The sequence below is a fragment of the Tripterygium wilfordii genome, chromosome 14 (genome assembly GCF_013401445.1).
Source record: "Tripterygium wilfordii isolate XIE 37 chromosome 14, ASM1340144v1, whole genome shotgun sequence".
In the NCBI taxonomy this organism is placed as follows: domain Eukaryota; kingdom Viridiplantae; phylum Streptophyta; class Magnoliopsida; order Celastrales; family Celastraceae; genus Tripterygium; species Tripterygium wilfordii.
In genome coordinates, this window is record NC_052245.1 from 9,246,372 (window position 1) to 9,270,292 (window position 23,921).

The window sequence follows — 23,921 nt, forward strand, 5'->3', positions numbered from 1 at the left end:
CATCTCCGACAATAGCTGTAACCTTACTTTGCTTAACAATTTTACCAGTTTTGCATTCTATAATAAGCCACCTTCCATCCAAAAGGGTAAGAATAAAACGGAAGCCGAATAATGCCTCTATTAGTGACATGGTAAGCTTAACAAATAGATCATCACCCTTTCTTTTAAACTTTAAATGTTCCTTCTGTTTTAGGACAAAAACAATGTCCCCAGTGATGGTATTAGGCTGCACAAGCAAATAAAATGAACCAATTAATAAAAACCTAGTACGAGCGGTAAATGTACAAAAAAACTGCAAGACATTAACTGACAAATACAAGTAATTTTTCTTGCTTACCACTTTATTAACTTCTCCACAGAGTGTAATGTTCTACCCATTACGGCTACCCTTTTCCACAGTAACTTTCAGCACTTTCTTCCCTTGAACGACCCTTTCAGATTTACAACCAAAACATTCCATTGATGTACTTGGCTTAAAACCTCCGCTGCAAGTTTCCGCACAATCCAAATTAGCAAAACAAGAACAAATAGTGGCAATACAACAAACATGTCGCATTGGTTTACATAAACATACTATTAAATCAAGTATTTGTAATCTGAAAATAGTATGAACTTGGGAGAATGGTCACATACTTTATTCAATGAAGACATGGCTTATATAACCTTACAAGAACAAGAAGAAATACAAAGCAACCCCACGTAACTAACATGGGTATATAAAACATGAAAGAATAAGTCAGCCACTTAATAGGTGGTTGTATTCCTAGAGACTAGGGATTTATTAACAAGAAATCCCAATAGGTTTGACCAAGTAAACCTCAACTACTTTCAACATCCTCCCTTAAACTAATTGCCTGCATCATAATGAGTTTACACTTAGAAGCTTGCAGACTCACATCAAGCTACGCAACTTCAAAAAAGTTTCCAGCTTCAATGGCTTGGTCAAAATATCAGCTACTTGTTCCTCAGTATGACAATGCACTAATTTTACAACCCCATCCTTAGTAAGATCTCGAAGGAAATGAAAACTTACTTTGATGTACTTGCTATGCCCATGCATTACTAGGTTCTTCGAGAGCTTAATGGCTGAGCTATTGTCACAATACACTACGATAGGCTGTTGTCGTGTATGTCCAAGCTCCTACAGCAATCTCCTCAACCAAACAGCTTGACAGGTGCATGAAGTTACTGTAATAAACTCAACTTCTGTAGTAGATAATGTGACCACTGGTTGTTTTTTCGAGGAACTGGACACAACAACTGAGCTCAGCATAAACAAGTACCCTAAGCTACTCTTTCTATCTTCCACATCACCTACATAGTCATTATTAGAATAAGCCAACAAATCCTTACTTCCTCCCTTGCTATAAAACACCCCAAGATCAACCATCCCTTTCAAATATCTTAACACTCTCTTAGTTGCTTGCAAATGAAGTTGAGTTGGTTGCTCCATAAAATAACAAATAAGACTGACTGAATACATAACATCTGGTCTAATGGCTGTGATATACATTAAACTTCCTACAATTTGCTTGAAAAGGGTACTATCAACATTTGCTCCATTCTCATCCTTTACTAATTAAAGCCTGGAATAACAAGATTATGGACAGGATTACAATCCATCATTCTGAAGCTCTCAAGAACATCTTAAATGTATTTCTTTTGACCAATAAATACTCCATCTAATCTTTGAACAATTTCTAAACCGAGATAATACTCTATTTTTCCAAGATCGATCATTTGAAACTCAAACTTCATGGATTGCTTGAACTTCATAAACAAATCGTCATCATCACCAGTAAAGATTAAATCATCAACATAGAGGCAAACAATGAGAATTTTATCTTCTTCTGATACTTTGACAAACAGTGTGGGTTCATAGGGACACTTTGTGAAACCTTCCTGTAAGAAATAGGCTTCTATGCGGCTGTACCATGCTCTAGGATCTTAGTTCAAGCCATGTAAAGCCTTTTTAATTTTATAAACTTTATCTTCCTTTCCTATTTAAACATAACCTGGTGCTTGTTCAACATACACTTCTTCATTTATTTCACCATACAAAAATGTGGTTTTGATATCCAATTGAAAGATAGACCAACCTTTTTGTGCAGCTAGAGCAAGAACCAACCTTTATGTGCCACTGGAGCAAATACCTCTTCATAATCAATCTATGTTGTTGAGTATAACCCTTAGCCACCAACCTAGCTTTGCCTTATCCACCTCTCCAAGTTCATTCAACTTGATCTTGTAAACCCATTAACACCTATTTTCTTCCCTCCAGTCGGCAACTGAGTTAATTCCCAAGTTGATTTCTTTTTAATGACTTGCATTTCCAAGTCCATTATCGTTCTCCATTTTGCATGTTTAACTGCTTCCACATATGTAAGAGGATCATCATTTGTAGTCATGAACAGGTAGATAGCATTTTCATCATCTGAGATACCTTCTCTGGACTCAAAATCTCCCATCCAAGTTGGTTGTCTCTTGACCCTTCTTTGATTAATAATGTTTGAACCTGCTAGTTGAGCTTCTGCTTGAGAATCATCAAAATTTTCAACATCCAAATTATGACTAGCATTACTTCTTTCATCTCAGTATGATTAATTCCAGCATCTTCTTTACTATTTTTTTCGACTTCTTCTCATTCTCCCTAATCCAGGATAATTTGAATGAATTCTTTGTAGCTGTTGTCCCAATTCCAGCCCTCAGTCTCACTGCAAACCACATCCCTACTTATCAAGATTTTGTTAGAGATCGGATCATAAAGCCTATAGGCTTTTGATTCCTGACTTACGCCTAGCATGACACACTTCAAACTTTTATCCTCCAACTTTGTTCTCTGGTTGTCTGGAATGTGTGCATATGATACACACCCAAAAAGTCTGAAATGCTCAACTGATGGTTTAATCCCACTTCAAGCTTCCTCCGATGTCATGTTGCGTACTGGTCCTATTCTTTCTCTCGGTACTCCGTTTTGCTATGGAGTATATGCTGCTGTTAACTGCCTTATTATCCCATTGGAAATACAAAAATCTGTGAATTCTTTGGATGTGAATTCTCCACCCCTATCAGTACGTAAGGCTTTGATACAACACTGTACTTCCTTTTCGACCCTTAATTTATACTTCTTAAACACAACAAATACTTCTGATTTTTTTGCCAAAAAATAAACCCAAACTTTATGACTATAGTCATCGATAAAGGTGAGTACATTACCTCTTGTTGCTATTTGATATTGGAATGATTGGGCCGCAAACGTTAAAGTGCACTAAGTGCAGAATTCCAACAACTCTCTATGCTCCTTTTTTTGGGAATGAGTCCCTCTAATGCTTGCTAAGCACACAATCTTCACATATAGTAACAGAAGCTTTAAGTTATGGAAGTCCGATGACCATTTGCTTCTGATACAAAGTTTTCAGACCCTTGAAACTGAGATGCTTATACCAACAATGCCATAGATGATCATTGTCACAAGAAATCGAATTATGACAACACTACTCTTGTGATGGAACTTGAGCTAGTAGGATGAACATCCTGTTGTATGACATGGTGGTTTGCATAATAAGACCTCTGGTAAGGTCAAAAATCTTGCACTCCTTTCATCGAATTAGAATTGCCAAATCTCTTTCTTGCAGCTATCCAATGCTGAGAAGATTATTTTTTAATTCTGGGACATAAAACACCTCAGTTACCAATTGAGTTACAAAGAGACTTGCATGTGAATGCTACCCTTTTCCATCACCAATAAACTTGAATTATTCCCCAATTTCATCGATTCCCAAAAATCTTCATCCAGGCTATGAATAAAGCCTTATTTCCACTCATATGATTGTTGCACCCCGAATCTAGAAACCATACTTCTCCATTACAATGCTTCTTCACCTCCATATATGCCATCAGTACCATTTCTTCAGTTGACTCCACATAGTGAGCCCTAGACCCTCCTCATTTCTTAGGACATTCATATTGAAAATGTCCCAAAGTTGTGGCAATGATAACATTCCACGATAGATTTTTCAAACGTTTGTCTTTCTCAACCTCTGCCTCTAAAACTGATACAACCACGTCCCCTACCTCCAAGATACGCATCAGACGTAACTTTTAAGGCTTGCTCTTCTATAATATGACTGTTCATGTGTTGTTCATGAACCAAGAGGCTGCTTTGCAACTCATCTGTAGACGTGGCCTCTAGGTCCTTCGATTCTTCTATTGAACACACGACATAATCGAATTTTATCTTATGGATCACAATATCTTTTCATTGGCAATGATATCACTCATCTGTTCACCATGTACCCTCATTTTGTTTGCAATTGTAAGAGTGTGAGCAAAATAGGTATCAACAGATTCACCTGGTTTCATTTGAAGCACCTCAAACTCCTTGTGCAAAGCCTGAAGTTGCGCACGCTGCATATGAGCTGACCCCTAGTATTTCTTTTTCATTGAGTCCTAGATGTATCTTTGTTCGAGATTGTCTCTAGGATTGCACGGTCAATTGCTTGAAAGAGATCATTCTTAGCTTTGATATCCTTCAACTTCTGGTCTGCAACCACCTTTCTTTCCGTATTTGAGAGAACTACAGTAGGGACTTTCTACAATGCTCTAGAATTCCTTTGATCAAAGAAAATTCTCCGTGAGCATACTCCAATGATCATAGTGGCCAGTAAACTTGGGAATGGCCAGTTGCACAAAGTTACCATTTTCAATCGACATTTTCTCAAGAATAAAAGTTGTAGCTTTCTGAAATCAAGCCTCGTGAGGGAGCTTCGATACCAATTGTTAAATCAAGTATTTGTAATATGAAAATAGTATGAACTTGGGAGAATGCTCACACACTTTATTCAATGAAGACATGACTTATATAGCCTTACAAGAACAAGAAGAAATACAAAACAGCCCCACATATCTAACGTGGGTAGATAAAATAGGAAAGAACAAGTCAGTCCCTTAATCGGTGGTTGTATTCCTAGAGACTATGTTTTTATTAACAAGAAATCCTAACAGGTTTGACCAGGTAAACAATACCCTTGCACTTGGAGCAAATTACTGTTTTCAATAGATAAAACTTCTTTGATGTCCCATTATACATAGAGATCCTCCAAGGACACCTTACACAAGCAACCGTTTTTAATTGGAAAAATCAACACATGCCACCATTTTTTATAAGAAAAATCGATAGAGACTATCTTTTTTTAATAATATCCACACGACCACTCCATTTTCTGAAGACAGAATTGGACCTAGATTGTTGATAAAAATTTGAACATATTATCACACAAACAATAGTGGGTTGAAACGCCGATTTTGCAGGGGTTGAGACGCCCTTTTCTGTCTTCCGAAGACAATTGAAATGGTAAGGGACTAAGGGTTGTGGGTTTTGTATGTGTGTAAACTTAACAATTTCCAATCTAATATTTTACAAGAGGAAATTTTATCTACACACCATCAATATACTAAGTCTACATCACTTTTTCAATTTTTGTAGTTTCCAAAAATATCCTAGTACGCAATGACATACATACCCTTAACCTAAATATTTAAAAGAAATATTTTTTATATATTTTATTGGCGATTACTAAGTTTACACCATTCTAAAAAAAGTAGTTTTCACTCTAAGAAACGTTATAGAGGATATAAAAATCATAGAAGAAGGAAGTAAAAATCATGGCATCTATTCTACCAGCTGTCATTATGAACTGAAATTATCAACTTCAAATGTTCTTTTTTTAAAAAAGGTCCAAGACCCACATGTATTAGAATACTACCAATACAGAACCACCGCAGGTGGTCAAATTCTCAACCCGAAGGAAGACGAAGCACACTTACAAACAAGATACTACAACTAATCTAAAAGGTAAAAGACATTAAAAGTAAAGAACAAAACGGTGACTATACAGACAAAAACCACCAAAGAGGCTCCTGCAAGCTACCCCTCCAAAAGACCCCTAAAAAACCAGCAAGTTCCTCCGTGTCAAACGATGTATCCCCAATAGGAATGGAGGTATCAATCTCCTTTAGAACTAGCAGGTTACGATCGAAAGACCATGGCCTCCCTGCAAGAATTCGCTTTTTATCTCGGATATTACCGAAAGTTATGATGAACATATTTTGCCCTAACTCCATAAAACATGGGACACTCGAAATCTTCCAAATGCTCCCCATTGTAGTTGCCAGAACTTCCTTACTAACAGATCTATCCAGACAGATCTTACCAATGATACTGCAATCTGAGACTAAACTATTAACCCTCGGATCCAGATCTACGATGCAAATAGCTTCCCCCTCAGCAGCTGTTAGAGAGATTTTGCCCCACTTTGCCGTAAGGTCCTCCATCACTATCCTTGGAGGCACCCAACTGAGGGCTCAGAGAGCAAGAACCAAGACAAAATAAAGAAGAAACTACCCTCTCGCGTAGAGAGACTCCCATACAACTTCAAAAGTGAGATATGAAGAGGAAAAAAAAGTTTGATTGCAATAATTGTGACATGAAATTAACAAATGATAACAGAGACGACTAGACATGGTTGCTATTGTCCACTTAGATATATAATGTGCTTTAATCGATGGAAATCAAACAGCAAAACCTGCGAGTTCAGGTAGCAACTCTCAACACTATCATTGAAATTGAACCAAATAGTTCTTCGCTAGAACTCAAGCATATCAAAACGCACAATTCAGACAAATCTTTTTACGGTTCCAGTCATTGATTGTCCTCCACACCCAAGACCGCTTGATGTTTTTGAAAACACCCAGGAAAAGCATGTGATTTCGCTTCTCTTTGATGTGTATACACCCAGGAAAATTGCAGATATACAAACAATCATCCCTAAATTATTTGATATGTGTTTGAGTATGATGAAAATAGTAGAGAAAGAGTTTTTTTGTGGGTTAAATGTGTGTAAACTTAACACAAATATTTGTAATATTGTGTATAAAAAAGGTAATTTAGTCTTTTCACTACTAATTTGTGTGTAAATTTATAATTTTTTTGTGTAAATTTCTCATATTGAAAAAGTGGTGTGGACTTAGTATATTAATGGTATGTAGATAAAATTTCTCTTTTACAAGTAAAGGTCATTTTGGCCTATTCATTAAATTTTTTGTATTAACTTATAAAATTTTGGTGTAAATTAATAAGGTTTGATTAAGTGGTGTAAACTAAAAATTTTAGTGGTATGCAAATAAAATTTCTCAACATAAAATTACTAAAAATGTACAAACAAAAACAAAATTATACTTTAATATATGGCTCCTCATAGTCTCATAGAGATTATCATGGGTTGGGCTTGAAAATTTTTGTTATCCAATAGCACTCGGACCGAGCTGGGCCTCTCTAAAGCATCGGGCTAGAACTTCTTTCCAAGGCCAACCCAACCCAAACAAGATCCATGGATGAGAAAAGCTTTCCCAAACCGTCTGTTTTTCGATCCCAGCCTCTGATCAGATTTTTTTGGTATACGAAACAACGAAAACCAGAGATCTCAAAAGGCGTACTGTTGGCGAGGGAGAGAGAATCTGAGTGGATGTTGATGGCCAGACACAAGAACAAGATATAGTTGCAAGCCATTAATGGCATTAGAAAGCACTCATTAAATGATATCACGTTAGGGTTTGAACAACCTCTGGCCTCTACTTCGCAATATATATAGCTTTCAACCTAATCTCATAATTAAATTACACAAATGGATCCCAAAAGACCCAAAAAGTCGAAAACTAATTAAACAGAAAGTTACTTTTGAAAAAAAAAAAAAGCCATGAAAGATTGTTGGAGGTGACAGTTGGACAAATAAATTCTCTGTCCAATGACAGGTGAGCCTCATTAATTCATGCCAGGGTAACAGTTGAGTTCTTGTTTTTCTTAAGTGCATATATGCCACACCCTCCACTCACTAAAGCTGTACACAGTTCGCTTGATTAATTTCTTGTGTTGATCAGTTGGATATGGGTGTTGCTTCCCACTTTGTTGTGGTTACTCTCTTGTGTGTGCTTATTGTGAATGGTGTAGTTGTTATTGCTGATGATGACCACGGTGTTGGGGTAAAGGATGACAAGAAGGCATTCTTTCATCGGCCCCTTTATAAGAAGGGTTTTAGGCATGGAAGGTTTGGTGGAGGAGGCATTGGCGGTGGAGCTGGTGGCGGCTATGGTGGTGGTGGAGGCATTGGTGGGGGAGCTGGTGGTGGATTTGGTGGTGGTGGTGGCGTAGGTGGGGGTGCTGGTGGTGGTATTGGTGGGGGCGCTGGTGGAGGCTATGGGGGTGGTGCTGGGGGAGGTGGAGGTCTAGGTGGTGGAGGAGGAGTAGGTGGAGGTGGTGGTCTTGGACATCATGGGGGTCTTGGTGGTGGTGGTGGTGGTGGTCTAGGACATGGTGGAGGTCTAGGACATCATGGTGGTGGAGGTCTAGGTGGGGGTGCAGGTGGTGGAGGAGGGCTTGGAGGAGGTGGAGGACTTGGTGGTGGTGGTGGTCTAGGACATCATGGTGGTGGAGGTCTAGGTGGTGGAGGAGGGCTTGGAGGAGGTGGAGGGCTTGGTGGTGGTGGTGGTCTAGGACATCATGGTGGTGGAGGTCTAGGTGGGGGTGCAGGTGGTGGGGGAGGGCTTGGAGGAGGAGGAGGGCTTGGGGGAGGTGGTGGTGCTGGAGGAGGTGGAGGACTTGGTGGTGGTGGTGGTGCCGGAGGAGGAGGTGGAGGTGCTGGAGGAGGGTTTGGAGCTGGTGGAGGTGCTGGCGGTGGAATAGGTGGTGGAGGAGGAGGAGGGTTCGGAGGAGGTGGTGGCTTCGGCAGTGGTGGTGGTGGTGGCTTCGGCGGTGGATTTGGAGCTGGTGGTGGTGGCCATCATTAATGTCCCTTTTTGAATCATGCAGAGCGTACCATATTATATGTTTTGTTGACATAAGAGAGTCAGAGAGATGTAATGTGTTTTAAGGTGATCATTTGGTCCAATAGTATAATAGGAACCAAGTTTTATGTGTAAGAGACGGTGTTTGTAACTCTTCACAATCCATGCATATGCATATGTGTATGTATGCATGGCAGCTAGTAAGTAATTAATAAACATTTTCTATGTTGAATCAATGTCCATATCTGCTTATGTTTTATCCATAGTTTTTTAAAATCATACCGCATATTAAATCGTGTCAGCTAAAGATTTAAGGTATTTGAAATTCAACTAGTTTAAAAACTCTGGTTTTTCAGATTATTCTGGCTTGCGATCACTGAAGATGCAACAAATATGAGGATGCTGATGCACATACATATGTCAAACCCTACCAACCCTACACATGCTTCAACTCCGCGTTTCGAATTTAAAAGGGTCGCTGATTGATTGTAATTGCGGGATGTATAGCACGTCTACCATATTTTTCTCTGAAATTGTTTCTATTGTATATTGAGTGAGAGTGTTTTATATATATGTAAGATGTCGGTACTAATAAGGTAAATTTATTGTAGTAGATAAAACTTATTTGAATATGTTATCATTGTTTATATGAATATTGTATGACAAATTTTGAATAAACGATAATTTTAAAAATTTATAATTATGGAAACATAATCATTTAAAATATAAAATCTTCAAGATAATAAAAAATTAATCATTTAAATTGTGCAAGATGATTGCACAGTCCTTATTCCTTAAACAAAGAATCTCAACATGCAAACAATTAAACAACTAAATAGGAAAATAATGAATTATCTAATTCATAAGAGACACAAAAGCCAAGGTATTGATGTTATTGACTCACTCTCCAAGGGCTTGGTGTCGACTAATCGGATCTGACGATCGATTAACCTGTATGGGTTGCTGCCTGTTCGGCTTCAAGTCACTAAACGAGCTCTTCTAATTTGGGGTATGATTTGTATGGATGTTCCACTTTTCTTGTAGATCGTATTCCACTATTATTCTAGATATGTTGATGTACGCGTAGAAGGCGAGTTTGGATTTCAAGAAACCCGTACCCATTATTTTCCTTATAAAATACTCGTACCCGTCCGAGACACGTTAACTAACGGGGTGTATCCGTTTGATTTGGGGCGGGTGCCGATCAAGTACGGGTGTTTTTAACATCCTTAATCCTAGGGCTAAGATCGGGTCGGGTGATTATCGACCGATGATCCAACAGACCCGACCAATCGATGGGTCGGTTGATCGGTAACAACCGACTTTCATCAACCATAAAAAAAATTTCAAAAATGGAAAAATTAAAAAAAAATCAACAAAAGTTCAATTTAGCTTAGCTTTTTTTTAATAAATCATTGAAAGTTTATTAATGGATAAAGATAAAAACAATTCCAGACAAACAAGATCCCCGATTGAGATACAAATCAAGTTCAACAAAACGTCTAATCAGGACGTAAAAAAGAAAGCAGCAATTAAGACTAGGATTTTGTGACCCAAAATGATCAAGAGAGAACTACAAATCACAACAGAAGAGAGCCGATGCAGAAGAGGATCCACCATAGATGACGGATCTAAAAGCCCCAATTGAAGTCAGAAAAGAATTGCTTCTGCTTGAAAGAAGAGTGGAGAATACCTTGAATACGAACCTTGCAGAAGAGAAGCCACCATTGAAGATGAGCCTTATTCCTGAGTAGTGATTTTCAGTCTCTGACTGAGTCTTAGAGAGAGTGAGAGAGGTGGCTTCTAGTTCTAGGGTTTCAAGGTTTTTGACGGTTAACGATAATATTTAGTATTTAATAATTTCAGACTTTTCTATAACAATATTATAGATATTAGTATTTTTTTAATAGTCGGTTGGTCGATAATTATCGGCCAACCGACTTTGGGCATCTTAACAACCATCAACTGACCCACTTCTGCATAGATTGGGTGATATTATCGGCCCGACTCCGTGGGCCGGTTGATGGTTGATTATCGATAGGCCACTAATGGCCGGTAAAACTACTCAGCCCAACCCTACTAATCCTTAGTCCGTACCACACTAAAAGGTCTTTTCTTGGGCTAAGTACCATTAAAAGAGACGGTTCAAGAAAAACAATGCCGTGCGGGTCCTATATATCCACGGGAACCAGTCATCCTAAAGCGGACAATATCTTTGATGCGAGTAGGGCTAGGATTTTTAACATGGTATTGGAGCCTCTACATGTACACTTGTTGGGCTTGCATAACCAAACCCATAAGTGCGAAGGAGTGTTAAACTATCGCACATTGGTTTGAGATGTTCAAACCATGTGGTTTATAAAAAAATCCAAGTCCATACCACACTAAGAGGTCTTTTCCTGGGCCTAAGTACTATTAAGTGAGACGGCTCAAGCAGAATAAAGTTGTGCAGCGCTCGATGTATTCACGAGAACCAATAAACTTACAGCGGACAATATCTTGATGCGAATAGAGCTGAGATTTTCAACACAAAGCGTTGATACAAAAGAAATTTTTTTGATTTTTTGCATCAAAAAATTAATTTCAAAAACTTTAACTCGAAATCTATAAATATATAGAGGTAAAATACACTTCTTCTTTTTCCTCCTACACTCACAAGCCTATTAATTTATTAACTAATTTTATTCTCTCAATCAAAATTAAAATAGTTATTATCCTTATCACTATATCACTATTTGAATATCATTTTAATCTATATATATATATATATGTATATATATATATATATATGTATATATATAAAATATATATGATACACTTAAGTTTTTTTTCTCCCTCCCAAACTTCTAAATGCTTTTTAGATTTTTAATTTTTTCTCTTAAATTAATATTGAAATATTTTTAAATCAAAGATATAGTGAATAATATGATATCTCCTAAACTTCCATGATTTTTTCAAACATTTTAAAAACAATGAAAAAAGATTGTGAAAACCAACATGTCAAAAGATTTTTCAGATATTTCTAAATATATTCAAAAATATTGTGATAACCAACAAAATATTTTTTCCACTGCTAACATCATGTAAATCATTATAAGAGTTTTAGAGAGAGAGACAAGTTTTGAGAATGATGTCTCTATATTTCATTGACTGTGTATTACAAGAATATATACTTATGAATGAAAGGCTTTACAAGGAAAGAGGAGAAGGTGGATCCCGTAATTAGGGAATATACAAATCAATTACAACATAAATGATAATAATTGCATATCAACAATTAGGGAGATTCCTCTGAATTAGAAGGATTGAGTGGTGGTTGATTCTTCTTTCCTAATATGCCCCCACAAGATGGTGGTGTCGTCAGAAACACCAATCTTGGACCGCAGAGAGAGAAAGCGAGATTTGGCCAAAGGTTTTGTGAGAACATCAACAAGTTGATGATAATTAGACACATGAGAGACAACCAATGAGTCGGTAGCCACTTTATCACGCACAAAGTGATAGTCAAGAGCAATATGCTTCATTCTGGAGTGGAACACAGGATTGACACAGACATATGTGGCTCCAATATTGTCACATAATAGGTGAGGAGGTTTGCCACGAGAGAGACCAAGTTCAGCAAGTAAGTCGGTAATCCAAGAGAGTTTAGCAGCGATGGAAGCAACGAAGCGATATTCAGCCTCAGTAGATGAGCGGGCAACTGTCCGTTGCTTCTTAGAAGACCAAGAGATTGGGTTGGAGCCAAGAAAAATGACATAGGCAGAAATTGAAGTGCAGTCATCACGGTTACCTGCCCAGTCCGCATCAGAGTAGGCTGTGAGGTGAAGAGGTTGAGAGCGGCAGAGAAAGAGCCCATGTGAGATAGTGTTTTTGAAATAGCGAAGTACTCGCTTGGCAGCTGTCCAATGTGTTTGTGAAGGAGCATGCATGTATTGAGCCAATTTGTTGACAGGGTAGGCAACATCAGGACGAGAGAGGGAGAGATATTGCATGGCACCAGCAAGACTGTGATATTTAGTAGGGTCAACAGGAGATGATCCATCTTCTAGAAGAAGCCGTGTGGAGGCACTGATGGGTATGCTACTTCCTTTTATGCCCTCCATTTGGAAGCGCTCAAGAAGATTAGGAACATATTGGTGCTGGGAGAGGAATAAGCCATCAGTAGTAGGAATTACTTTAACACCAAGAAAGAAATGAAGGTGACCAAGATCCTTGATCGAGAAGCGTCGAGAGAGATCATCAATGGCTTATGCAACAAATGAGGAGGAGTTCCCTGTAATCAATAAGTCATCAACGTACACCAAAAAATAAGCAGTTATGGTGCCATTATTAAAGATAAATAGTGAAGTGTCAAATTTGGAGTTAACAAATCCAAGTGAAAGAATGAAGTTCTTCAGTTCTTGAAATCATGCACGTGGTGCCTGTTTTAAACCATAGAGCGAAAGGAGGAAACTCATCAACAAAACCAGGAGGTTGGGACATAAACACCTCCTCAGATAGATGTCCATACAAACAAGCATTGTTTACATCGAGTTGGCTGATGGACCACCCATTGGATAAGGCAAGTGTAAGAACAACTCGGATCATAGTAGGCTTGATAACTAGGTTGAAAGTCTCATGATAGTCGACCCCGGGTCATTGGTGGAACCCCTTGGCTACAAGACGAGCCTTGAATCAACAACACTACCATCAACATTTCGCTTAACTCGAAATACCCATTTACAACCAACAACATTATCATGGTGTTGACGAGGAACTAATTCCCAAGTACCATTTTTAAGTAGAGCATTAAGCTCTTCACACATAGCATCTCTCCATTTGGGTTCTTTTAGAGCTTGGGTAACTGATGTTGGCTCAAGTATTAGTGGGAGAGGATGTTTGGTGACAGAATAGGAGTATTTGGTGAGGGGTTTGGAGATGTTATTTTTGGATCTTGTGGTCTGTAGGGGAAGTGAAGAAGAGGTGGAAGGCAGCTCACTCGAGTCTGGAGATGAGGAAGTAGTATCATTGGTGGATGCAGCCAAGTCTTCGGTGGAAACCAACGGTAGTGCACCAGCATGTAAAATGTCCAAAGGAGGATGCGCTTGCATGATAGGCGAGGTGTTGGGGAGAGACACAGATGTGATGGGCGTGATATTTGCAAGGGAATTAGATGTGACAGAGGTAGTTATGGAAGGTTGAGGTAATGATAAGGAGGGAGATGAGAGCGAGTTATGAGGGGTAAGGTGAGATATGATTGGAGGGGAAATAATTAGATGGAGAGATTCGATGGAGGGATATATGGGATTTAGAGGAGAATTTTGAGGAATGGAGTTTGTAGTATGGAGTGAATTAAGGGAGGATGATAGTGACGCCCATTTGGAAAGAGAGTGATTGTTTATTTGGTCATGAGAATTTAATGAGGAGAGAGAGGGAAATTGATCTTCAATGAAATGGACATGGCGAGAAAAGTATATTTTGTGATCAGTGGGTTCAAAGCAAATGTAAGAGTTGTGGACAATTGAGTAACCTAGGAAAATACAGGATTTGGATCGTTGTTCTAATTTGTGATGTGTATAGGGACGAAGCCAGGGATAGCAAAGACAGCCGGAAATTTTTAATTTGGAGTACTTGGGTGGAACATGAAACAAACACTTAAAGGCTGATTTGTTGTCAAGAATGGGTGTTGGGAGGCGATTGATGAGGTAAACGGCTGTGGCAAATGCATAAGGCCAAAAGGATAATGGAAGGGAAGCCCGATGAAGGAGAGTAAGGCCAGTTTCCACAACATGTTGATGTCGTCGTTCAGCAGAAGCAACATGTTGTGGAGTGTAAGGCGGAGAAATAAGATGTTGAATTCCAGAGGTTTCAAGCCTTGATATTCCTTGCCACCATCGGAGTAAATTGTTGTAATGGTGGTCTTTAAAAAATTTTCAACCATGGCCTTAAATTTGGAAAAAATAGAGAAGACATCGGATTTGCGAGCCATTAGAAAAAGGCCAAATGTATTTCGTAAAATGATCGACAAAGATGACATAATAGGAAAGACCATTCATTGAATGAATAGGGGATGGACCCCAAACATCGGTATAAAGTAGATCAAAAGGACGACGACTCTTTAAACTAGAATTTTCAAAAGGTAATTTGTGACTTTTGTTACATCGACAAGAATCACAAAAATAATTATTTGATAAACTTGGTTGCACAGGGAGTTTATTAGATGACATGAGACGAGTAAGGAATTTGGAGGAGGGGTGACCAAGACGATCATACCAGCGATCAAGACTGGTTTTGACACTGATACATGCTTGCTTGGGCACTGTTGGAGTCTCCCTTGTGCTTGGCCACTCATACATGTTATTCCTGCTCTGACCTCGAGCGAGAGGTGCCCCCGTGATTAGATCCTTCACACAAAAAGAATGAGGGTAAAATTCAACAGATGCATTATTTGTTTTGCAAAATTGAGAAACAGATAATAGATTTTGGCGCATGGAAGGAACACATAAGACATTAGAAAGAGTGAAAGTGCTAGAAGGAGAGGAAATATTAGAGGTGCCTGTGTGTGTAATATTCAAACTGGTACCATCGCCAATGATAATGTCGTCGGGTCCTTTATAAGGTTGGTGAAGGGAGAGATTGCTCAAATCTGAAGTTCCATGGTGGGAAGCATCGGTATCAAGCAGCCAGTTCGAAGTGGAAGTGGAAGAAGTATTGTTGCCCGTGACAGTGTGGTTTGCTTTGGGAGGGACAGGTAATCTCATTAAGCGTTTGGTAGCATAGCATTCACGCGTAGTATGACCTCTTTTAGCACAAAACTGACATGTTACAGATGAATTTTTCCCTGAGTTGTTGCGAGAATTGTTGCTTGAATTCGCTTGGTGACCACTATGAGAGCGTTGACCATTATAATTTCCATGATAAACCTTCTTTCCTTGCTGGGAAGGATAATTGCCGCTATTTCATTGCTGATTGTAGCGAGCAGTATTCACAGTGATACCTCCAGTTGATTGACTCTCATCCTGTTTAAGTTTATCATGAAGTTCTTCAAAACTAATCACCGAGTCTCGTGTGCGAACATCAACTGTGATTTCTTTATATTCGACACCAACTCCATTTAGAACATGGAGGATGAGATGATTGTTTGGAACAGGAGAGCCAATGAGTGCGAGATCATCCACCAAACCACGTACTGTGCCTAGGAATTCAGACATAGATTGAGTACCTCGTGTCACAGCTGCTAGTTGGCTCGTAAGCCCCATGATTCGTGAGGAAGAGGCATTTGTAAAATTCTTGGCAAGACGATCCCATGCTTCAGCGGATGTTTTGGAGGAACTAACCAGTGGTATGACGTTTTCAGAGAGAGAAGACATGATTGACAGAAATAGAAGTTTTTCTTGTCGTTTCCAAAAGATAAATTCTGGGTTTGGGATTTGTTTCCCTTGATCTGTGATTTCCGTTGGTGGAGCTTTGGTGTTGTCGATAAAGTCAAGCAGGTCATAGCCAAAGAGTAGTGTGTCAAATTGCGCTTTCCATGAGGAATAGTTTGATGTGTTCAGTCGAACTGGCAATTGGGTTTGAGTGAAAGTAATCAAATTTGGCTGGCTTATGGTGTTTGTGGTATTTGGCTGGCTTATGGTGTTTGTGGTATCAGTGGTTTCAAGAGATGAGGAAGGGTTCTCCATTGCCATTGAAAAAAAAAAGATCTTTAGAAGAAACTCGTGAGAGCTAGTAAAGCTCCGATACCATATAAGAGTTAGAGAAAGACAGGTTTTGAAAATGATTTCTCTATATTTCATTGACTGTGTATTACAGGAATATATACTTATGAATGAAAGGCTTTACAAGGAAAGAGGAGAAGGTGGATCCCGTAATTAGGGTATATACACATCAATTACAACATAAATGATAATAATTGCATATCAACAATTAGGGAGATTGCTCTGAATTAGGAGGATTGAGTGGTGACTGATTCTTCTTTCCTAATAATCATAAACCTTTTAATAGATAAGAACATTTAATTATTATCATTTCTTGGTTGCTTGAGTTCTACATTTACTGTGAGTTCTAAATTTATTGTTTGAAAGCTTCGGAAAATTAGTTCATTTTACTGTTCAGTTTGTTGCCTTTTGTTTAAGCCTGGTTGATGTATGGGCTACTTTGAAATTCCATAACGACAAGGGCATCGACAACTTTTATAGCTCACCATTCTTGATTGGGTCTTGCTTGCCTTTTTTCTCTTTGGTATCTGAGTTTTCTTGGTAGTTTTTGGTATTGGTTTAGCATTCTTTGATTTGTTATTGTGATATTTCATAATTGAATAGATGATTTAAATGTAAAATTCTAATCATTGCCTTTGTCTGTGTGTTCCTTCCAGACCTTGATTTCACAAGCTCACCAAAGAAAAATAGTCAAAGTCAAGGAAGGATATGAAGGTGAGTCATAAAAAATGAGCCATCAAGGACTAAAAGATCACTTAAGTTTTTCTTTTTATTTCAACGAGCAAGAAATATTTTTGTTGCACCAATGGATTTTCTTAGTTTATTAATAAACTCTTTGGAATGATCATTTGTATCCCAAATACAGATTGGAAATTTTTGACTTCGATCCGAGCTTCAGTGAATAAGGAGAAATCTTCTAAGAAAAGTTTGGAAAAATAAGCAAGTGGCCATAGAGAGAAAATGGCTTCAAGGTTCTCAAATCCATTTGGATGAAGGCATTATTGATGATAACCTGATCACCAAACTTCTAGCATCAGAGATTATGGCCACTTCAAATATTGAGAAGGTGAACTGGGGGCTCAAGATTCTTCAATTAAAACTTGTGCTTTAGAGTGTAGAGCTCTTGAAAATTTGGTTGTGTCACATGGAGCAAGAACTTCATCGGATGAATCTCATATCAAAAAAGATTCAACTAGATTGTACTATAGGAGCAAAGTCAACTGCTAGATAAGATAACACCCCCAAAGTCAGATGCTATGCATACCTTGCAAATTGGCGATAGGGGCTGTAATTACTCTACATGTAATTACCCCCAAATCCCCGCTTAAATTATATTTTTTTTGTTATTGAGTATTTTGATCATTATAATATTGAATATAGATGTTTTTCATAAAAAATAATCTTAAATCCTAAACCCCAAATTCTAAAGAAATTCTAAAGCTAAATCCTAAATACTACACTAAATCTTAAATCTTAAATCTTAAAACCTAAACACAAAATCATAACTCTTAAATCCTAATAATACACAAAAATTTTAAAAAAATTATTTGGAGTGATTTGGGGCTGTAATTACAGCCCCATTTTTTTTTATGCAAATTGCATCTACAAATTTGGTTGGTTGGGATGATGGAGATCAAAATATAGTCACCAATGGAGTTTATTGTTGTTTGACCTCATTAAACATGAATTTACATGCTAAGTTTGAGCATAAATTTCTTGATAAATTAAAAATATTTAACAAATAATGGAGTCAGTACAATCAAAGCTTGACACATTAATTATAGATGATCTCCATTTTGATATTCGTTTGTATCGCATCTTTTTCAAGATGAATAGGGAACTCGGAACTGTTGTTTAAAGAAATGATCCAAAATAAAGTTGTGTTTATTCTGTTGTTTAAAGAAATGATCCAAAATAAAGTTGTGTTTATTCATTGATAATTTCATATTCTGTATTAATCTTCTTAGTTCTCTCTTGGGTCGTGAAGAATGACAATTTTGACAGTGTCCAATTACTTATTTTATGAATCCATGTGATTAAAGTTTAGTCTTCTTAAATTTTGTATGTAGTGATTATAAAGATTCTACTTAGCGGCAAAAAGTCTTCCGTATATTTTTATAACGTGTTATACTGTTTTTTCTTCTTTGATGCTAAATCATTTCAAATTCACGACATGTTAGTAGTGTATTCTCATATGATACAAATTTGATTTGATCTCTTAGTCAAAACAATATATTATATTAATATGATCAATGTTAATTATGTAATATCCTGACCCGATTATACACTGTTTACGATATTTTGGCACGTTCATCGAGGTGGAGTGAACCTCGGTGATCGTGAATCGGGATTTGGAGAGAATAAAAATTAATTATGGAAAAGTATGAAACTATTTTTCATACATAGAGGATTTTAAAAGAAAATTTTTGGTGCAAGAATTACTTAAATCAGATTTAGATTGGATTTGTTATGAATTTTTGAAGTTAATTGGAACAATTTAGTTAGGGGTGTTTTTGAAAGATGAGGTCCCCTGTCGGTCACGTTCTTATGGATATAGGTACACTTCGGTATACCTTAGGAGAGAGGGGCGTGATAGTTTGGTATCGGCGCTGTAGGTTTAGAAACTTACAGTGGTTAGGTTACCTAGGTTATGTCGTTGGCTACACATCATGCGCTTCCCCGCTGACCTAACCTGGTGAGTTTTTATTTATGTGTTTCTTGCTTTTAGATTTATGTATATGTGTTACATTTTGTAGATATGGTTGACACACGTAATACTCGGGTGCGAGGACATGGAAGGGGTAGGGGACGACATGAGGCGGATGAGCCTCAGGGGGTAGGTGAGGCGGGTATGCCCGAGGTGATTCCATTAGAGCGTGGGCGAGGACGGAGAGGTAGGGGTGCGAGACGTGGTAGGGGTGTGAGAAGTGGGAGGGGCGGGGGCAGGCGAGGAGCCTATGTAGCTCCAGTAGATGATATTGGGGAGGATCAGGAGGTACCACTGGTACAGCCAGCACCACAGGGGGTAAAGGCAGTAGTGACTACTTTACGGCAGGAGGTCCGTAATGTTACTGAGTTGGTGCGAGCACTTGGGCAGACTGTTACAGGACTTGTGACACAGATTGCCGCTCCAGCCCCAGTTGCACTACAGGATCCTGCTAAGGTTCCAGCACAGGTTCCGGTTTTGGGTGGGTTATAAGAGGGTGCGGGACAGATTGTGGAGGCACAGGCAGCTCCTTTGGTGACTGATACTTCGATCAAGGAGCTAGCCGAGTTACGGAAGACGAATCCTCCGATTTATAGAGGAGTGATAGATCCAGTGGCAGCAGAGGAGTGGCTTCGCCAGCTACGCAGGAAGATGACTTTCTTGCGGATTCCTGAGGAGAGGAGGGTTTTATTGGCTGCAGAGTTTTTAGAGGGTGATGCTTTGACATGGTGGGAGGTGATGACAGTTAGTCGGGGCAGAGAGGGTATGCCATGGGCGGAGTTTGAGACAGTTTTTCTGGCACAGTATGTACTACAGACAGTGCGTGTAGCTAAAGCTAAGGAGTTCCTTGAGTTGATTCAGTCCCCAGACATGACAGTGACTCAGTATCATGCTCGCTTTGAGGAGTTAGGGAGGTATGGGGAGGAGTATATTTCCACAGAGGAAAAGAAGATACTGAGATTTCAGAGAGGATTATCACTTCACCTCACTTGGCGGCTCAGACTATCACCACCTATCGCGAGTGTATTGATAAGGCACTCGGAGTTGAGAGGACATTGGTGGAGATTAAGGATTATTGGGAGATTCATAAGAGGAAGCTTGAGAGTTCTACATCTGCTACTGGTTAGAGTAGTCAGTATAGATGGAGGACTGACACCCGTGGGCAGCAGTAGAGTCAGGGGCAGAGTTCTCAGAGTCAGAGACAGAGTTATCGGGGACTTAGGCAGGGACAGCAGGCTTCTAGACAGGGTTAGCAGGGGCAGAGACAGGGTCAGCAGAGGCAGAGATTGGATCAGCAGGGTCAGGCTCCGAGACGGGATCAGCAGCCCTAGTATTGCTATGCATGTGGTCATGTGGGCCATATGCGTTGGGATTGTCTTATGGCAAACAAGCCGTTATGTTTTCAGCGTGGCTCGCCAGGACATAGGGTGGAGGACCTGCTCCGCTAGCACCTCGAGGTCAGAGAGCTCTAGCTCCAGCTCCAGCTCTAGCTCCAGTTCCAGCACCAGCACCAGCACCAGCACCAGCACTGATTCCAGCACCGAGAGGTCCTACAGGACGTGGTAGACCATTAGCTCAGCAGCAACAGTAGGTCCAGAGAGGTGGAGTGTATGCACTCGGGCCTGATGCAGTACCAGCAGAGCGAGATCATTTGGGAGGTAGGTTTCTCTTATTTAGTTCTTGGGTACGTGTTTTGTTTGATACTGGTGCTACGCATTCATTTATTTCTGCATCATTTGCTGAGGCATTGGGTTTAGGGATTACGGGAGTGACGAGGAGATTTATAGTTGATTCACCCCTAGGATCAGGTACCGTGATTAGTGGTATCTGTAGGGACTGTGTATTTAGTTTCACAGACCATAAGTTTAGAGCGGATTTGTTTGTGATGCCATTTATTGATTTTGATGTTATTCTTGGATTGGATTGGTTGACTGAGTATGAGGAGATTATAGAGTGTGCTGAGAGGAGGATTACACTAACCACACATACGGGGAGGGTTAGATTTCGTGGGACGAGACTTCTTCCGTGTCCACATTTTCTAGATAATCCTCAGTACACCGATTGTATTGTAGCGGGTTTGATTACCTCAGAGTCTAGGGAGGAGTCTTTGACTCCTAGACCTGTGGTGGAGTACTATATGGATGTTTTCCCTGATGATTTATCGGGATTGCCACCCCAGAGGGAGATTGACTTTGTGATTGAGTTGTATCCGGGTACAGATCCTATTTCTATACCACCGTACAGGATGGCACCAGCAGAGCTGAAGGAGTTAGACGCTCAATTGACAGGTTTACAGAAGTTGGGTTTTATTAGACCGAGCACTTCACCTTGGGGAGCACCTGTTCTGTTTGTGAAAAAGAAGGATGGTACGATGCGGATGTGTGTAGATTATCGACAGTTGAATCGGGTGACAGTGAAGAATAAATATCCATTGCCGAGGATTAATGATCTGTTTGATCAATTGAGGGGTAGCCACTATTACTCCAAGATTGATCTCAGATCAGGATATCACCAGTTGCAGATCCGGGAGGAGGATATTCCAAAGACAGCATTCCGTACACGGTTTGGCCATTATGAGTACTTGGTTACGTCATTTGGGCTAACCAATGCACCTGCAGCGTTTATGGATTTGATGCACAAGGTGTTTAGGCCGTATCTGGATCAATTTGTGATTGTGTTCATTGATGACATATTGATTTATTCAGCCACTGAGGAGGAGCACGTTAGACATTTAGGGATTGTGCTGCAGACGCTCAGGGAGCATAGATTATATGCCAAGCTGAGTAAGTGTGAGTTTTGGGTGACTCAGGTGAAATTTTTAGGGCATGTGATTTCCTAGAAAGGGATAGCAGTGGATCCAGCTAAGGTGGAGGCAGTGATAGCATGGAGGAGATCGAAGAATGTAGGAGAGATCCGCAGTTTCTTGGGGTTAGCAGGGTACTATCGGCGTTTTATCGAGGGGTTCTCGCGGATTGTAGCGCCGATGACGTAGTTGACCCGAAAGGATACTCCGTTTGTATGGTCAGACGAGTGTGAGCAAGCTTTTCTGGAGTTAAAGACTCGACTCACGTCACCACCAGTGTTGGTGATACCAGACAGAGATATTGGCTATCAGGTATATTGTGATGCTTGAGGAGCTGGATTGGGTTGTGTGCTGATGCAGCAGGACAGAGTGGTTGAGTATGCTTCACGTTTATTGAAGCCGCACGAGAGGAATTATCCTGTGCACGATTTGGAGTTAGCTACTATTGTGTTCGCAGTAAAGCAGTGGAGATATTATCTTTATGGAGAGAGATTCGAGGTATTCTCAGATCATAGGAGTCTCCGGTATTTGTTTACTCAGAGAGATCTGAACCAGAGACAGCGTAGGTGGATGGAGTACTTGGAGGATTTTGATTTTACTTTACAGTATCATCCAGGCAAGGCCAATATGGTGGCTGATGCCTTGAGTAGGAGATTGGTTGTAGCTCGGTTGGCTATCCGTGAATTTGAGTTAGTGGATACATTTAGTCAGTACCGACTGGATATGGAGGAGTGTGGAGACTCATTGAGTTTACGGAGTTTGATTGCTCGTCCGACACTTGTACAGCAGGTGTTGGATGCACAGTTGGGAGATGCACTATTTGATGATATCGAGGATATGGAGGGATGGGTCAGAGGCACTGATAGTGGAGTTAGATTCTGGGGCCGATTAGTTGTTGTCGCAACCGGGGTCACGACGCGGGCCGACGTTGAAAGGATGAAAAATGTTTAGAGTCGCCACCAATTGATTTAAGGTGCAATTGGACACCGTAAAAAACCTGCGAACCAGAGAAAAGGGTACAGGGATCGATTGAGTGTGGGGAAGGTGTTAGGCACCCCACAACTCCCGTTTGAAAACGGTTACCCGGATTAATCTAATGGCTATCTTATGGAAACTTGCTCTTTGCAAGATATAATTATTTTGAGAAAAAGGTTGGTATGAAAAATACTATCAACTCATGATAGCTTTGGAAAAAGGGTTTGAAATAACACTTATCAACTTATGATAGTGTTTGAAAAAAGGTTTGGAATATTACTATCAACTTATGATAGTTTTTATTTGGGAATACACTGCCAACTTTGGTAGGTTTAAATTTAAATACCAACTTATGGTTTATTGAACAAAATGCCCTACCAACTTTTGGTAAGTTTGATTTTAAATACCAACTTATGGTATAAATGATTATATGTACTACCAACTTTTGGTAGGTTTAATTTTCAATACCAACTTATGATGTAAATGATAAAATACCCTACCAACTTTTGGTAGGTTTAATTTTGAACACCAACTTATGGTATAAATGATTATTTGGAAAAAATGTCATTTGCCAATTTAATCCATTATTGCCAACTCATGGCAAATTCATAAATGAAATCAAATATGGTCCATAATCCAGATAAGTGAAATCAACTTATGATTTCCTTAATTGAAATGACAACATATCAAAGAATCAAGATTTGCACAAAACAGATTTTCAAACCACACATTGCGCACAGATTTTTCAACTCTGATTTCACCTATCAAATGAGGTCGAAATGCAACGAAATTTTATATACAATGTCACAACACCTCAATAAACACTATATCAAAATTTCAGAGCAAAATTCAAAGTTTAAAGCAGTCTGCTAATCTCGGACAGATTAGGGTCTTGAAAATC

The 23,921-nt window shown here is 39.3% G+C and overlaps 1 protein-coding gene across 1 annotated transcript; it reads left to right on the forward strand.

Moving 5' to 3' along the window:
• The first annotated feature begins 7,865 nt into the window (after positions 1-7,865).
• On the forward strand, positions 7,866-8,973 carry LOC120015781 (glycine-rich protein 5-like). Its single transcript, XM_038868332.1, has 3 exons — positions 7,866-8,272; positions 8,399-8,458; positions 8,567-8,973. Exons 1-3 carry the CDS (start codon positions 7,942-7,944, stop codon positions 8,839-8,841), a joined length of 666 nt encoding a protein of 221 aa, XP_038724260.1. The 5' UTR covers positions 7,866-7,941; the 3' UTR covers positions 8,842-8,973.
• Positions 8,974-23,921: the final 14,948 nt, after the last annotated feature.